Genomic DNA, 15,889 nt, shown 5'->3' with positions numbered 1-15,889 from the left:
TATGTATGTACACCAAATTCTCCATTCTTTCACTCGAAAAACTTTTGCATAGGTTTCACATGTTTTTTGAGTTTTTTTTTTTGGTAAAAAAAAAGGTGGTTTCACCTTTTGCCAGGAATACATGCATTATAAATAATCTTTGAATTTAGGTGACAGTAGTTACAAGCGCAATCCCTTTACATTGAATTACTATTGGTTTAAAGTTATTGAAAATTAAAAATTACAGAAAACGATACATTTATTATGGTAGTTTAATATGTTTTCTTAATATGTATGAAAATACTAAAAATTCTATTTTTTAAAAACGGAAGGAGTATATTTTAGATGAATCATTGTAATATAAAATTAGAAGAATAAAATTTTGTGTATTGTAACTTGATTTTTGTTGATGGTCTTACATATTATGTTTTTATTTTAGTGAATCCTGTAGCACCACATGCATGTTAGCATGATCACTATAACTTCGCCATTTGGGTTAAAATTAACTCGGTGGATATATCGGATACAAACAACCCGATTTTTCAATAACTTGCTAGGTCCTGGTCCGCCTCACTGGTCCGCCTCACGGATTGTTTTAGAACAGGGGTTATCATTAATCATGTACCAACAATCTTTGTGTTCATTATACCTAAACAAAATGTACAATCACACACATTCACAAGCAAAAGAGAGATGTGTCTGGTGTGAGATACGTTCTTGGAAGAAACATTATATTGGTTTTTGTGATTAAATGACCTTTGGGACCTTATCATCTCCAACGAGCCATCTGGCTAGCCAACAAGGATCTCCGGCGAAGTATTTGCATTGCGTTGGAATGATCCCGAGGTCGCTACCGATCTGAGCGTATTCATTTAAAGCGTTTTCCATCTCCGATTCTTCTTCTCCAATGTCCATTACATCGACTGTGTTCATTCGAAGAACTTCCGCAGAGTTCAGTTCTAACTCATGGTCGTTTTCAAACGGCTCCATAGCTGGACACTGTTTCAATTCGGATCATAACGAAGTGGAACATTTTGAATTGAACTAAAAGATATCGATTAATCTGTGGTTGCATATTAGCAAGATATAGAATCTGAACCTGACAGAACTGGGCATAATGTCTGAAAATTTCGCTGTTTTCATCTTGGTCACCGAGGAGAGTACCACCATACCAACCATTGGCTTCATTGGTTGATGTGATCGACAGGTACCTATATAATGAAACAATTGCAGCAAGTGATATGATGCAACTAGAGAGATTCTATAGAGATATCCGGATTTTTAAATGCCAAGTTGTGGTTAGACCATCGTTTGGTCAATGATTCAGCGAAGAGTTTACCAAAAAAAAATAATACAAAATTATTATGAAGGAAGGAAAAACAAATCAGTACCTTTGAAAGATATCTTCCTGATGATCGTTGGACTGAGAAAGCCAGTCCAAGTTGCAGAAATCGTTGACTCTCTCACTCGAGGTCACTCCTTTCTCACTATCATCTGCATCAGGTTTCGTGGCAGAGCCACTCTCTTTGGGCTTTCTTGAACCAAACAGCCAATTGGGGGTCTTGAGCTGAATCTCACTGTAGTAGATAAGAGCCAAGAAAGATAAGCTAACATTCGGCAAAGTTATGGTTTGGTTTGATCTAAAATCTATGTTTTTTTTTTTTGAATAAAAAACCATCTTTCTACTTTCTAATTCGGATAAAAGCCCTACTAAACGTAAAGAAACACGATTCAAGGGATTACTAGCCACTCCAAACTATTTAGTCAAAGGCGTAGTAAGATGATTGAAAATTTCAGACGAGGGTCATTACGCTGCATCAGGAGCAACACCAGTGCTTCCAGTGCTGCCACCTGGCCTCTGGTCTGTCTCGCTACAAAGCCTCACGTTCTTTATTGAACTACATGTCTGCTCGATCAGTTTGTCAAATGATGTCAGCTTCTTCCGTGAGAAGTCTTCTCTGAAAGCCGGCACTGGTGCAAGATTGACTCCAATACCACTCATGGGTTTCGCAATGGACTGGAGCCTGCAATGCAACAGATTTAGAAATCATACGCAACCAGAGGTTATCTAAAATCTTATCTTCGGAAATGTAATTTAACATCTTTTGATATTTTCATAAACACATAATCTGACACGCAGTAGGTTCACTAAAAGTAGGACCTTACCCCCTTTCTGGGAAAATATCATCTCCAATCCCTGACACATGGAGATAATAATCAGAATCCAGCTCCCAGAGCGCAGGTTTCCCTTCCTGAGGTTGAAAGTAGCCCAAGAATCTGCTTGCAACAAAAGTCTATAGTTACTAGGAGTTGAGAATCAATAGAAACGGAAATGAAGAGTTCCTTAGCCAACGATTCCTCAGAGGAACTTATTCTAAGGTAATAGTGGCAATGCCAAGGATGCAAGGGTTCTATTACCTCTATCTATATCATCAATGAGGCAAGAACACATACACTTATTCTAAAGCCTTCATCTATAGCTATATCAAGAACTTAGCAAGAAACTGAAGTGAATTTTGCAGAGAAGTATATTACAAGTTTATGGCGTCTTGCTTTTCGCCATCAGTGTAGGTATTGCTGTAGTATCGTTTGATAGACTTGAGAAATTCCCTAGACTGTGTCGTGGCCTTCCATTTCCCCTGCCTTTCTGGGAAAACCTATAGTCCATTCAACGATGTTAATAAATGAGCATTGCAAACTGCTTCGTCAAAACGACAAATAACTGGTCAGAGGTGATAAGTGGTGTAATTACAGTATTATGCGCAGCTGAGCCGCCATATTGTTGTGCAAGGGCATCGCCCATGCCCTGGTACATATCCATAAGTGCAGCAGCTATGCTACTGTCGGGGTCAATCTTAGATGTATCACTCAAACCTATTGCGTGCAGCTGCCGGCCTAAAGCAGCCAAACCATATGCGTACTGTGCTACGTTTGTTCTATCCAAGCAGTCAATACAGTTGGTACGAAGAACCCCACTTTGGTAACGAGGAGCTGCGGAATCAGTTCCATCGTCTCTTTTTTGTTGGCTTAGCTTCATCTCTTTCTCTCGGTTAGCAAGAGCACTAAGTATATCATTTGAACTCTCACCCCTTGAAAGTTCCAAAGAGTAAGCTCTTAGATCACGCAGAGATTGTTCCCTGCAAAAAAATCTCCATTAACATCAGAAACGTAATATATACATCAGCTTACAAAATAAGCCAAATTTCTGACTACATATAAGTAATGGTGGATCACATCATCCCAAAAAATTACCTTCCAGTGCTAGCATGACTAAGTTGGCTAGCTTTCTTCTTAACAATTTTAGGCTTGCCACTGAAGTAAAACCCAGTCAAGTCAAGGGCTTCGCTTGCTACAGCACCCAAAACAGCCAATACATTCGCCGACTTGCTTTAACATCAAAAGTATAAAGCAATGTGAGTTCAAGTTAAAAATGCACGAAAACAAATCCACAACATTTTACCTCTTTGCAAATTTGTGGAAATCCCAATGGATAAACTTGAAACGATTTTCTTCAGGAAAAATTGAGTTTAGGTAACCCACTGCTTTCGCAAACTCACGCCTTAGCACCATTTCCCGAGGTCTTTTCTCAACTGACTGAATAACTCCATAGAAATTTGTGAGTAAGTACAAAGGGCATAACCATCTCTAGCTTGAAAAGAGCATTAAGTAAAAAACTAACCTTGATTAAGTTGAGCACAATGATAGGATTCCCATATCGGTTCACCAGGTCTTCAAAATGCATTTTGGTTGACTCGTAAGTAGGATCATACCTCTGTACTGAGGCAATAAAAAAAACAACAGGAAAATGTAAGTAGATCAATAACCACACAGACGTTAAAATGGTCTAATAGAGATAACAGGCGCATGTTGCGTTAGTTTCTCACAGAAAATATCAGGCTTAGGACTAAATCTCGAGGCCTCTTGCGACCAAAAGAGTGGAATTGATCCTCGCATCTGCACCACTGAGGTCATTTTTCCTTTGCAAGATCCAGCTTCTTCATCAAAAACAAGCTGTTCTGTTTCCACATCATTTGCAACCCTTCCACGATCATTCACTCCCCTTTTCAAGTAACTGAGATAAAAAAAAATAAAAAATTACAGAATGAAAGGGCACTACATTAATAACAGAAAAAACAAGCATCCAAACTAGTCTAGAAAAGTTCACACTAAAAAAAATCTCCAAAAATACTAGATATAACTAAGAAAGGTCAATAGAAAACCAATACGGATTATGAATTCCTCATCCATGAGAGGCCCGATTAGAATGAAGTCTTACCGTGTGCCTGCAAAATGTCGAGAACGTCTGGAGACTAGAGTAACACTGAAGTCTCTTCCATATATCGACAGCCTTATCTGAACGATGGGGTAGATCAATAAGTAGTCAGAATGGAGACGTATATAGATGAAGCCTACACATACACATACCTGCTTAAAATGCCCATGAACTAATGCTAGAGTCCAAATAGTGTTGTTACACCTTGATCGAATAGGCTGCGTCAGATACGCATTCCACACAAATATGTTATCATAGGGCACCCCTTCCTCGCCAGATGATAAAACGTTCTTTTGCAGACTTCGCATTATAGGATACGTGTAACTGTAGAAGAAATCTTTGGTCAAATCAACACTTGACAGAAGCTTCTTGTACCTGAAAACAAAGGAAATACAAAGTAATTATTAATAGTCCAGCTTTAAAAGGGAAAAGCAAACAGACCTTAGTTCAGTTTTCGAATTCGCAGCATCAGACTGGATAGTTGCATGTGGGACAGTGATCATCTGACTTTCATCAATAGCGTATATCGCATGCCCACAGATGCACCCAATCTGCCGCCGTTTTGTCACCAAAACTAAGTAGTATGACTCCATAAACTTAGCACAACCTACAAGGCAAGAAAAAACACGTTTACACAGCCACAAAAGCCAATCCAAAGATACAAAAACGCTGCTTCCGGAAACTAACCAGCGATTCCATAGACTTTGGCCACGAAAGCCAACCCTCCGGTGGCACGATTGCCTTCGGAGATACGCTGAAGCAGACTCTTGATCTCCTGAGGAGAGTACACTACCGGATCTTCGCTAATGTTGAGCTCCGACGGCTCCGAGCGATCGATCTTCAGCACTCTGAAGAATCGTTTGCTCCGATCGCTGCCAACTAGATAAAACCTCTGCTCAACAACAAAGAACACGCATCGAGCCAATTCAATTCAATCTCTAATCGTTCAAACACGTGAAATTCCAGAATCTAGGGGTTCGAGATGCTCAATGGCTAAAAAGCTTACCGCTCTGGTCTCGTAGAGCTTGAACTTTTCGAGAGCGTACGAGTCGGGGCCGGCCTCGGAATCGCTGGACGGTTGAGCCTTGGCGGAAGACGAATAAGTGGAAGTCGTTGAGTTTTCCGATTTCGCCATGGCGGGTTAGTTTCGCAGGGAACCGATCGGGTTTCTCTGACGCCGGCGATGATTTGCGTTCGTAGAATGTTTGGAACACGCACGCACGCACGGGAATAGGGGGGCATTTCCGTCTTTTAATTATATATATATTTTTTAATTAGGCATTGATATTTTACCCCAAGAAAAAAAAGAACAAAATCATCGATAGAGATGCAATGTGAAACAGTTGATTTTTCTCTTAGTAAATGAAATTTTAACGTTTTGGGACCTCATCAAACATATTCCCCCACATTATCCGTTTCGATATTTAACAAACCACAGCCAAGCAAATCTTTTGTTTTCTCCCACTTATCCGTATTCACTAATCACATGATGTGCATATAGATATATGCATGTGTCTATGTTTATCTTCTTCTTACAGCTTGAGTTTCAAAAATGTTGACATTCCCACTTTGTGGTTGTGAGTTATCTTCAGAATCCAAGACTCTAGCTTTTGCTGCTTCACTGATTTCTATCTCGCAAACCAGAAGACAGATTGTGCTGGGACGACGCGATTCCGTCAAAGTTTCTGCAGCAAAATCCGGAAATTTCTCCCTTGGTTCGGTAGGACTTCACAATTCAATAATATGCAAAAGTATATCTATGCGTGCATATAGGATGTATTGTTAGTATTGTCAATGAATAGTTTTTATTAGTTCTTCAAAGTTGTGAGAGTTTGTTGAAAACAAACAGATATTCAAAAGCTGTGACACTTGTGGAGCCAAAGGAGCAATTGAGTGCCCCGGTTGCAAGGTTTCTTAGTCTTTATTTATGCATACACTTCTTCTTTTGTAGCATTTATCATTAATATTAAAAAAATAAATCTTATGTTACCTCTCCAGGGAACAGGTAGAAATAAGAAGAATGGAAATATTTTCGAGAGGTGGAAGTAAGTAAAAACTGAAACAAAATTTTCAATTTAATCATAGTTTTCTAGTTCAAAGAGTTAATGGTTTAGAAAGTGCAAATGTGTAGATGTTTTGATTGCCAAGGATTCGGTATGAAGAGCTGTCCTAAATGTGGCAAGGGAGGTTTGACGCCAGAACAGAGAGGGGAAAGATAGAAGAACTATACTACTTGTTTCTAATAAACATGTATCTATTTCCATTAATAGAAAGAAGCGCTAGATGTGAAGAAGGATTGAGTTTTGTGGTTATACTGAGATTTCTACAATGCATATGGTGAAATTCTCTTATAGATTATTGTAATGGTTTGTATGGATATGCTTTAAAAGGCATGAAGGGCATTATTTCACTGATGCTCTCTCTTACATTTGAAATTTTCACAGAACCTACCTTTGGCAAGTTTGGAATATTCCAAAGAGAATCATCATCAATTTACTTGAATATTATAATAATATGATACATCCATAGTTTTTTTTCTTGATTGACGTATGTTTATCAAAAACTCAATCAGAAGTAAAACAGAGAGAAGGAGAGTAAATGACTCATATGACAAGACCGTTGTGGTAGACTCCTTTATGGCTCTACTTGTTGCTTAACATCATAAAAATTTACTACACATGAAAAATGGTTCTTTGTAAAAGTGATGTATGTGTGTTACTGATTCCTTTACATCATTCCTTCACCCCAAAATAACCTTTTCCTTATAAACATATACGGTACTTTGATGATGATGATTGTCTCATGATCTTAGTGACGTTCTGTTACTACTTTTTTCTAAAAACTTTTATTTTAAATTTTGACCTGTATGTTTTGTTTCTTTGTGAGTCATCATCGTCTTCACAGAATATATCATTTTGTTTTTTTGAAATATTTCATATTAAAAAATGGTGTCGGCCAAGAATAATCATTATCCTCTGGACACCTCTCTCTTAAAAGCTGGACATGTCCCACGAGTCTCCCTCACATAAAATTTCCTTTAAAGAAAACAATTTATTTCTAATTAAAAAAAAAAAGAAAACTTTTTATTTGTAAGATTGTAGATCGAACTTGGCGCTTCTTTGCTTTCTTGAATCCGAAGAACAGAGTTAAGTACAAGAAGCTGTGGAACATGTCGATGCGAAGAAGAAGTTTGCTTAAAGTTATTGTCCTTGGAGACAGCGGGTTAGCCTTTTTTCACCTTTGTACCTTACCTGATCAATTCTTTAACCTTCTTTTTGCTAATCTTGATCTTTCTGTTTTAGGGTTGGCAAAACATCGTTGATGAATCAGTATCCTCACATAGTTTTGATTCTTTCTTTCTGTCATCTTACTTAATCTATTTTTTTAGGATTCTTGGTTTTCAATTTTCTGTTCAAGAATCTGTGGAAGCCTTAACGGGTCTCTGTGTAGATATGTGAATAATAAGTTTAGTCAACAGTACAAAGCCACGATTGGAGCTGATTTTGTCACCAAGGAGCTTCAAATCGATGACAGGCTCGTCACACTCCAAGTATGTTTCTTCGATCTTGTCTTCTTATCTGCTTTTTATTTTAGTTTATAGTCTATATGTTTGTGTCTGTGTGTGTGCTTTAGATTTGGGACACTGCTGGGCAAGAGAGGTTCCAGAGTCTTGGTGTTGCTTTCTATAGAGGTGCAGATTGTTGTGTGCTTGTTTATGATGTTAACTACCTCAAGTCATTTGATTCTCTGGACAATTGGCACGAGGAGTTTCTTAAGCAGGTTCTTTTGCCCTTTCTACCTTTTTCTCCAATTTTTTTTTTTCTGGAAGATTTTTCTTCTGTGAATGAATCTTGAATGTTTTCTTAGGCTAGCCCACGGGATCCAACGGCCTTCCCGTTCATATTGCTTGGTAACAAGGTTGATATTGATGGAGGAAACAGTCGAGTGGTAAGTCAGCCTTGGCTTCTTAATATAGACAAAACTGAAAAGATGAGGAAGTAATATTGTTATTCTTATGAATGATATAATATGATTACTATAACAATTGTAAATGTTTTGTAATAACAAGTGTTATGTTCCTTGCATACATTAACTTCAGGTATCAGAGAAGAAAGCTAGAGAATGGTGTGCTCAAAAGGGAAACATATGCTATTACGAGACATCGGCTAAAGAAGATTACAATGTAGATGAATCGTTCTTGTGCATCACAAAACTTGCCCTTGCCAATGAGCGCGACCAAGATATGTAAGCAAGCCTCTTATTATCCTAAGGCTTAAAAAAAAGGATTCTAAAAGGGGTCGTGCTCGTGGATGATGCAACTGTTCCATTGAAACATTTTTCTTTGATTTGGCAGATATTTTCAGGGGATTCCAGAGTCTGGTTCAGAGCCTGAGCAAAGAGGAGGATGTGCTTGCTGAAGAGAAACATCTGTTTTAGCTATGTTTGATTTGTGCCATTAGTTTTCTTTGTTTGCATTGCACCAGTTGTTGAAGTAGTAGGAAAAACTCTGTAAAGTCTGACTAATTCTCTTACCTTATCTTGTCCGGTTAAACCAATATTAATCAATTCCGGTTCAGTCTGCTACATATTTCTGTGGGGCTATCTTTGCAACATTGGATTTGCAGCTTGGGATGGTGATCAATAAGTTATATAATTAAGCTAGCATCATATTTCCTGTCATGAGATCATAGTAATGCTCTACCTTTCCTTTACCAGATTTTGTTATGCATTTGGCTCTTACATGAGAGTCGTTTACTCTTTTATAATTCAGGTATGGATTGTCTTTAAAGTATCTAGCTGGATATTGGAATAATATTGGTTGCTCTGTCACCATCTCTCGGCAAGTACAATATATCTCAAAGTTTAAAGTCTTGACGGATCCATTCACCACCCATCAATCTATGGAGAATTTTTTTTAACATTCATCTTTGTTCTCTCTTTCTCAGCTTTGGCAGTTGGCACGAGCCTAGTCATTGTCGTGCAGCTATTCCGTCTCTCTTCCCTAAAACCTAATAAAACGTTAGTCTAAGACGATAGACTAATATAGTACTAAAATGTAGCTTATCAAATATCAACATACTTCTTATAATTTTTGTTAAATTTTTTAAAATCTTTTGGGTAGAGGAGGAAGCAAAGAACAAAACAAGGCTAATTTTTTTTTCTTTTTTACCAAGGCTAAGTTAGTGAACACTCTCATGGGTCGTGGCAGGGCTGGAGATACGTATGAGCACATTCATCCTCGGTTTTGCGTATGTGAAGCTTTGTGATTTCATTTTTACACACAAAAAACATTTATTTATCCATTACAAGTTTGTAAGTTGCATGTAATATTGGATATTTCTTCTGTATATAATTTCTTTTTATATGACAAACTATATTACCGTTAACCTTTTAAATGAAAAAACTGCCCTTTTGGGCATGATGATGATGACTCATGTTGATTGATGTAGTAATCGAATTGTTGGGATCATGACTTGGAAAACCAGATATGGATTGAGCTCTTTTCTCAGGATCTTTTGGGCTTTGGGCTAGCCTTTCAATTTTGTTAAAAGCAAAAGGTTGGTGTTTTAAGGTAATGAAAACATTAAAATGAGAAGTATGAGATAACAATTAGGAATGAACTGCTCATGCTTTAATAGTTAGTGATTACTAGAAACACAATAGAAACTAAACCTAATTCAATAAAAAGGACCGGTATGGAGAAGACCAAGGCGTTATGGCTTACAGTAAAAGTCTGACTGGTATAACCACAACAGCTGCGGGAGCTTGCGGATGCAGGTAGTTGCGGTTTTAAGAGATTTGTACGACTAGTACTGCGATTAGAAATTGGTGCGTTTGCGAGATACTTATGACTGATTAGCCACCAAATACAACAGTGGTTAAATAATAAATTAACAATATTTATATTTTATATAATTATAAAAATATTAAACATCATAATATTATATAAATATAAAATTATATTTTTAAAATTATATTTTTAAATTTTTAAAAATTATAAAAATATTTTATTTTAAAAATTTATAATAAAAATTAAAATATAATAGATATATTTTTAGTATTTCTATTATTTTAATTTAAAATTTTTATTTTTATTTTTATTTTTGTATTTTTTATTGTTTTTAAAAAACAAAAAAAAAACAAATTTTATCCTCCTGCAACCGTAAACGCTAGCTGGAACCAACTTTTGAATTTAAGAGGTTTAAAATGGTTTGAATAAGCGATTTAGAGCGGTTTGAGTGATTGTTACAAAACGCCAATAATAACTACTAACCGTAAAAGCTGCGTTTGCGGGTGGTAGCGGAAAAACCAGTCATGCCCTAAATAATTCCTAACATTTTAAATCAAGAAAACCTGTTACCAATTATTGTTTGGTTGTTTGATTTAAAATCAACTCACAAATTTGATTCAAATGATACAGTGTCACTTTAGCATATATTTCAATTCTAACAACCATAATAAATGCAAATGGATTAATTTTCTTAAATTAATCAAATTTTAATTAAATCACAAATAATATTTCTGCAAGATTTTAAGATTTTTTTTGGTTTTTTGTTCATTCTATATTATTTACGTATTCATCACCATATTGTCATAATTTTTTTTTACTGATATAAAAACTACACAATGAAAAGACTTTCCTAGCAATATACATGGATCATAAACTCGTTAAACCCAACTTTGAGGAACTAAATATAGTTTTATATGTTGTTATTTGGTCAAAGAACAAAAATGGACAAACATATCTATTTATGGTACTGTTTACAAATATCTTTAGTCATGACTAGAGACCAAATCAATAGTTGTAATTAGCTATACTCCTAAAAATAGCTATACTCCTAAACATAGATGGGTGCTTGTATTTTAATCCAATCGAAATTTGTCAAAATTTATCGTAAATCAAATTAATGTGTGATATTTGAAAAAAAAAACGATGAATCTATAAGAGAAAAGTGACATCTTAAATCTCAAAAACATTAAAAGAATCATATTGAACACGTCTAGTTACAGTAATCCATGATCTGGTCAAAATGATCTAAAATTAGTTTAGTGTTCTATTTGTGGTAATGTAGATAAATATCTTAGCCATGACCAAATCAATAGTTCCCAGATTCGCAAACTCTACTCCTTAAGATAGATGGGTGTTTGTTCTGTACCATTATTATACAAGCTAGTCAAATGTTATCAATACATTTGTTAGTAATTAGTATGTATTAAATAATTAAAATAAAATAAAAATGATTATCTTGAATGCATTAAATTTTATTTGATATGTAATCATGATTAAGTTTTAACCAACAAATTAAGATTTTTTGTAAAACTTTAAAATATTAAATTATGTGACTTCCTTATAACCATTCTATATATAATAATTTTTTTTTGAGAAAATATATATAGTTATTTAACTTCTAAAACCAGTATAATATCATATTAATATTGTTTATTATTCATAAATATTTTGATATTATATATGTTAATATATTTTTAAATAATACATTCCAAGAGGTACGTTTTCATTAAAAAATGTTATCAATATCTTAGATCATTTGTATTATTTCTATAATCTAAAATTATAACAAATACGAAAATATTATGGTCTAAGGGTTTATAAAAAATTTTGGTTTGTTACACCTTTCAGTTTTTTTTTGTGTGTTATAGAACTATATGAATCATCTAGTTACAGACTCATTGAGACATATTATTTCATCCTGATTTTTTTATGGTGTATAAAAAAGCAACTACTACTGTGAAAGAGACATCATCATCCTGAAATATGAGACTATAAAACACACACAAACAAGTAAAAATACAAGAGAAGAAAGAAAATTGTAAGTCTTTTCATATTAAAAATAAATAATTAAGTCATTTTCTCATCTATAAATACCTTAGACACACTCTTCACATCGAATCGATTTTCCCCTCACCAATCCTCTCGATCATTGGAGGAAACTAAAAGGAAAAAAAAAATCGACATAAGAATAAAAACAATTTCCCTTAAAAATAAGGAAATGATAAACTTTGAAGAAAATATACAAAACACAATCTCTCTCACTTAAAGCCCCTAGACAATCTAATCCTCCCATTATTCTTTTAAGGATCGGTGATTCTCTAAAAAGGTAAACGCACGAGCATGGCGGCCGCGGTTGCGACGGGGGTTGCACCGTCGACAATGATTGATCAAGTTCCGAGTCCGACGGCGGCTCAGACTTCGGTTCAGGTTTCGGTTTCGGTACCGGTTCAATCTCCAGTGGTTGCGGCTGATCAAACGCATCCGAATTCATCGCTCTACGTGGGAGATCTAGACCCGAGAGTGGCCGAAGCACATCTGTTCGATCTGTTCAAACATATCGCTAGTGTTGTCTCGGTCCGAGTCTGTCGCGATCAGAACCGTCGATCTTTGGGATATGCCTACATCAATTTCAGTAACCCTAATGATGGTAAAATACACGTTACTCTATCGCTTCATGCTCGAGTTAGGGTTTCATGTAATCAAACACTCTCATGAATTGCATTACAATAAAGAGAATTATACTATTCACACTAGTATTACGATCATCGTTTTTTTCACCTTTTAATAATTATATTTGCGAAAACTTCATATACATATTCTTTTTTTTTTGTTCTTTAAAAAAACTTCATATTCTACTATTCATGCAAATCCCTATGTTCCAATGTAGCGTTTTGTTAGACCTGCTATTTAATTATAGTCAGTATATTGTAACACTGATGCATCATTGACATGTATCGTTTGAATACAGGAGCATTCGTAGATGTTGCCCCTGCAACTTTTCTATAAAGATTCTTTCAATAGAAAAAAAAACTTTTCTATAATGATATGCTTGACAAAAACGTGATTAATTAGTGTGTTTGGGCCTTATATATGTCATCGCAGATGCAAGCTAGTCTTTTACTTTTACAATAACGATCTTATATATTTCTAAGCTATTTATATATGATTGGTTAACTAATAAAGGTGAGTTATTTTCCTAGCTATCCGCGCAATGGAGGCCTTGAACTACACTCCCCTCTTCGACAGGCCCATCAGGATCATGCTCTCGAACCGTGACCCCAGCACGCGAAAGAGCGGCAAAGGTAACATTTTTATCAAAAGCCTAGACGCCTCTATCGACAACAAGGCCTTGTTCGAAACCTTTTCGAGTTTCGGAACCATCCTCTCATGCAAAGTTGCAACTGACGTGACCGGACAGTCCAAGGGATACGGGTTCGTCCAGTTCGAGAAGGAGGAATCTGCTCAAGCAGCAATTGACAAACTAAACGGAATGCTAATGAACGACAAGCAAGTATACGTGGCACACTTCATCAGACGCCAAGAACGCTCTCGGGAAGAAAACGCCCCTACGCCGCGTTTCACTAACGTGTACGTCAAGAATCTCCCCAAGGAGATTGGTGAGGACGAGCTAAGGAAGACGTTTGGTAAATTTGGATCGATTTCGAGCGCGGTTGTGATGAGGGACCAGAGTGGAAACTCGAGGTGTTTCGGGTTTGTCAACTTTGAGTGTGCCGAAGCAGCGGCGCAAGCCGTTGAGAAGATGAATGGGATTAGCTTAGGGGATGATGTGTTGTTCGTTGGGAGGGCGCAGAAGAAGTCTGAGAGAGAGCAAGAGCTGAGAAGGAAGTTTGAGGAAGAGAGGATGAACCGGTTTGAGAAATCTCAAGGAGCAAATCTGTATTTGAAGAATCTTGATGATAGCGTTGATGATGAGAAACTCAAGGAGATGTTCTCTGAGTTTGGAAATGTAACCTCTTCCAAGGTAATAGCAAAAAAAATGCATGCAAATATCTTTTTTTTATTGATGTTACGTTTATGTTTGAACACAAGTCCTCTAATAATATGTGAAAGGTTATGGTTAATCCACAAGGAATAAGCAGAGGGTTTGGTTTTGTTGCTTATTCCAATCCTGAAGAAGCTTCAAGAGCCGTGAGTTGCCTAAAGCTTTTTTACTCTTCTCTTTTGACATCTGAGATATGAAGTAATATTTATAACAATGCAGCTGAATGAAATGAACGGGAAGATGATAGGAAGGAAACCACTTTACATAGCTCTTGCGCAGCGCAAAGAAGATAGACAAGCACATTTACAGGTTTCTGAATCAAACTCTCTTTATTCACATATATTTTTTTAAAATGTGGTTTGTTAAAGCTGTGTTGTGTGACTGATTACGTCATGCTCTTTTCAGGCGCTGTTTTCACAGATTAGAGCACCAGAGTCAATGCAATCTCCAATGACGGGGTTTAATCACCCACGAGGTGGACCAATGCATGGTCCACCTCAGCACATGTACGTAGGCCAGAATGGGCGTTCAAGCATGGTCCCATCCCAGCCCATGGGATATGGATTCCAGCCTCAGTTCATGCCCGGGATGCGTCCAGGTTCTGGCCCAGGCAACTTCATCATGCCTTATCCTCTTCAGAGACAACCTCAGGCCGGTCATAGAATGGGATTTGGGCGCGGTGCTACTAACATGCCACATCACATCCAACAACAGCAACAAGTATGTTAAACTAACATAGTTTTGTTTATAGTTCTTAAGCTAATCGCCGACAAAAAAAAAAGTTCTTAAGCTAATCATGAGACTGAATTTGTGTTGGATATTTGCAGCTTATACACCATAACCCGAGCCCGGGAATGAGATACATGAATGGTGCGGGTAACGGGAGGAACGGATTGGAATTGAGTGTTTCACAAGGAACGTTGCCTCCAGTCATGCCTTTGCCAATTGATGCTTCTTCAATTGGTATTGTTGCTCCTCAAAATCACCAGAAAGCTCCTCTACTTCCAATCTCTAAGCTCACTTCTCTCTTAGCTTCTGCAAGTCCAGCTGATCGCACACGGGTTTGCCCCTTCTTTCCTCTACATCTCAGCTAACCTCATATGAGACCTAGCTAGGTTTCCATTGTTTTATATTGCTTTTACATTTAGTGTATAATTTGTAAACAAATCCATAGATTTATAACATCTTTTAAAGAACATGTTAAAGAGATTTGATTAAGATTGGCAAGTTAATGTAACATGTATATTGTGACTTGGTTGGACTCTACAGATGCTCGGAGAGCGACTATACCCACTTGTGGAAAGGCAGGAACCACTTCACGTGGCTAAAGTGACAGGAATGTTGTTGGAGATGGATCAGGCCGAGATATTGCACCTGATGGAGTCACCAGAGGCACTCAAGTCTAAAGTTTCTGAGGCATTAGATGTTCTCAGGCTTTCTGCTGATGCACCTGATCATGATCTTGGTTTCTCTACCATCGACTGAAATCTCCACCTTCTTTTTTATTTTCCTAGTTTTATACTATGGAGTCTTTCTTTAGTCTTTTTAGCAACTTTCTATTTATTAAAACTTATGGTTTTGAGTCTTTTAACTTAATATTTGGTCCATTCACTGAATCACAACAAGAATCTACTTCAATTAGTTTATTCTTGACTATATATATATATAATAATGGCACTAACATTATTTGAGAAGTGATTTGCCACGTGTCATCTCTATAATCACTTTAACAAAATAGATGTGACATGCCTATTAAAATTGATGACATGATTTATTAGTAAACATGATATTAACAATTACATTTAATGTTAATTTATATTTTTGGTACATTTTTTCGAATATG

General features: G+C 36.4%; 4 protein-coding genes across 5 annotated transcripts; 3 read left to right on the top strand and 1 right to left on the bottom strand.

Moving 5' to 3' along the window:
* Positions 1-569: 569 nt before the first annotated feature.
* LOC103835694 (phosphoinositide phosphatase SAC1) lies at positions 570-5,600 on the bottom strand. The gene is made up of 16 exons (XM_009111884.3): positions 5,259-5,600; positions 4,940-5,144; positions 4,694-4,859; positions 4,405-4,627; positions 4,256-4,332; positions 3,864-4,051; positions 3,659-3,756; positions 3,440-3,573; positions 3,232-3,366; positions 2,732-3,116; positions 2,515-2,636; positions 2,146-2,256; positions 1,791-2,003; positions 1,371-1,556; positions 1,079-1,190; positions 570-978 (listed from the first exon to the last, which is right to left on the bottom strand). Exons 1-16 carry the CDS (start codon positions 5,385-5,387, stop codon positions 727-729), a joined length of 2,736 nt encoding a protein of 911 aa, XP_009110132.1. The 5' UTR covers positions 5,388-5,600; the 3' UTR covers positions 570-726.
* A 93-nt stretch (positions 5,601-5,693) lies between these two features.
* LOC103835693 lies at positions 5,694-6,778 on the top strand. Of its 2 annotated transcripts, none has more exons than XM_009111883.3 (4): positions 5,694-5,972; positions 6,102-6,161; positions 6,251-6,297; positions 6,367-6,778. In XM_009111883.3, the coding sequence occupies exons 1-4, from the start codon at positions 5,805-5,807 to the stop codon at positions 6,410-6,412; spliced, it is 321 nt and encodes a 106-aa protein (XP_009110131.1). In that variant the 5' UTR covers positions 5,694-5,804; the 3' UTR covers positions 6,413-6,778. The 2 variants fall into 2 exon arrangements, with proteins under 2 accessions (XP_009110131.1, XP_009110130.1); XM_009111882.3 differs by having other exon boundaries at positions 5,703-5,972; positions 6,384-6,702.
* Positions 6,779-7,208: 430 nt separating this feature from the next.
* Positions 7,209-8,906, top strand: LOC103835692 (ras-related protein RABG3b). The gene is made up of 7 exons (XM_009111881.3): positions 7,209-7,474; positions 7,555-7,581; positions 7,703-7,802; positions 7,886-8,032; positions 8,120-8,200; positions 8,352-8,497; positions 8,607-8,906. Exons 1-7 carry the CDS (start codon positions 7,422-7,424, stop codon positions 8,668-8,670), a joined length of 618 nt encoding a protein of 205 aa, XP_009110129.1. The 5' UTR covers positions 7,209-7,421; the 3' UTR covers positions 8,671-8,906.
* A 252-nt stretch (positions 8,907-9,158) lies between these two features.
* Positions 9,159-15,692, top strand: LOC103835691 (polyadenylate-binding protein 3). Its single transcript, XM_009111880.3, has 7 exons — positions 9,159-12,690; positions 13,244-14,025; positions 14,115-14,192; positions 14,266-14,355; positions 14,452-14,766; positions 14,874-15,107; positions 15,316-15,692. Exons 1-7 carry the CDS (start codon positions 12,384-12,386, stop codon positions 15,529-15,531), a joined length of 2,022 nt encoding a protein of 673 aa, XP_009110128.1. The 5' UTR covers positions 9,159-12,383; the 3' UTR covers positions 15,532-15,692.
* The last annotated feature ends 197 nt before the right edge of the window (positions 15,693-15,889 follow it).

Source organism: Brassica rapa, chromosome A08 (genome assembly GCF_000309985.2).
Source record: "Brassica rapa cultivar Chiifu-401-42 chromosome A08, CAAS_Brap_v3.01, whole genome shotgun sequence".
NCBI classification, from domain to species: domain Eukaryota; kingdom Viridiplantae; phylum Streptophyta; class Magnoliopsida; order Brassicales; family Brassicaceae; genus Brassica; species Brassica rapa.
This window is presented reverse-complemented; position numbering and strand designations above follow the sequence as displayed.

Bases quoted from the DNA above. Each gene is read 5' to 3' on its own strand.
- LOC103835694 (XM_009111884.3), bottom strand. From the start codon at position 5,387: ATGGCGAAATCGGAAAACTCAACGACTTCCACTTATTCGTCTTCCGCC. The intron at 4,860-4,939 runs GTTAGTTTCCGG...CTTGCCTTGTAG, and splicing joins CAAAGTCTATGGAATCGCTG to GTTGTGCTAAGTTTATGGAG. The intron at 2,004-2,145 runs GTAAGGTCCTAC...GTTGCATTGCAG, and splicing joins GATATTTTCCCAGAAAGGGG to GCTCCAGTCCATTGCGAAAC.
- LOC103835693 (XM_009111882.3), top strand. From the start codon at position 5,805: ATGTTGACATTCCCACTTTGTGGTTGTGAGTTATCTTCAGAATCCAAG. The intron at 6,162-6,250 runs GTTTCTTAGTCT...TTACCTCTCCAG, and splicing joins TTGAGTGCCCCGGTTGCAAG to GGAACAGGTAGAAATAAGAA. The intron at 6,298-6,383 runs GTAAGTAAAAAC...GCAAATGTGTAG, and splicing joins AATATTTTCGAGAGGTGGAA to ATGTTTTGATTGCCAAGGAT.
- LOC103835692 (XM_009111881.3), top strand. From the start codon at position 7,422: ATGTCGATGCGAAGAAGAAGTTTGCTTAAAGTTATTGTCCTTGGAGAC. The intron at 7,475-7,554 runs GTTAGCCTTTTT...TTTCTGTTTTAG, and splicing joins ATTGTCCTTGGAGACAGCGG to GGTTGGCAAAACATCGTTGA. The intron at 8,033-8,119 runs GTTCTTTTGCCC...ATGTTTTCTTAG, and splicing joins ACGAGGAGTTTCTTAAGCAG to GCTAGCCCACGGGATCCAAC.
- LOC103835691 (XM_009111880.3), top strand. From the start codon at position 12,384: ATGGCGGCCGCGGTTGCGACGGGGGTTGCACCGTCGACAATGATTGAT. The intron at 14,193-14,265 runs GTGAGTTGCCTA...ATAACAATGCAG, and splicing joins CTGAAGAAGCTTCAAGAGCC to CTGAATGAAATGAACGGGAA. The intron at 14,356-14,451 runs GTTTCTGAATCA...TGCTCTTTTCAG, and splicing joins ATAGACAAGCACATTTACAG to GCGCTGTTTTCACAGATTAG.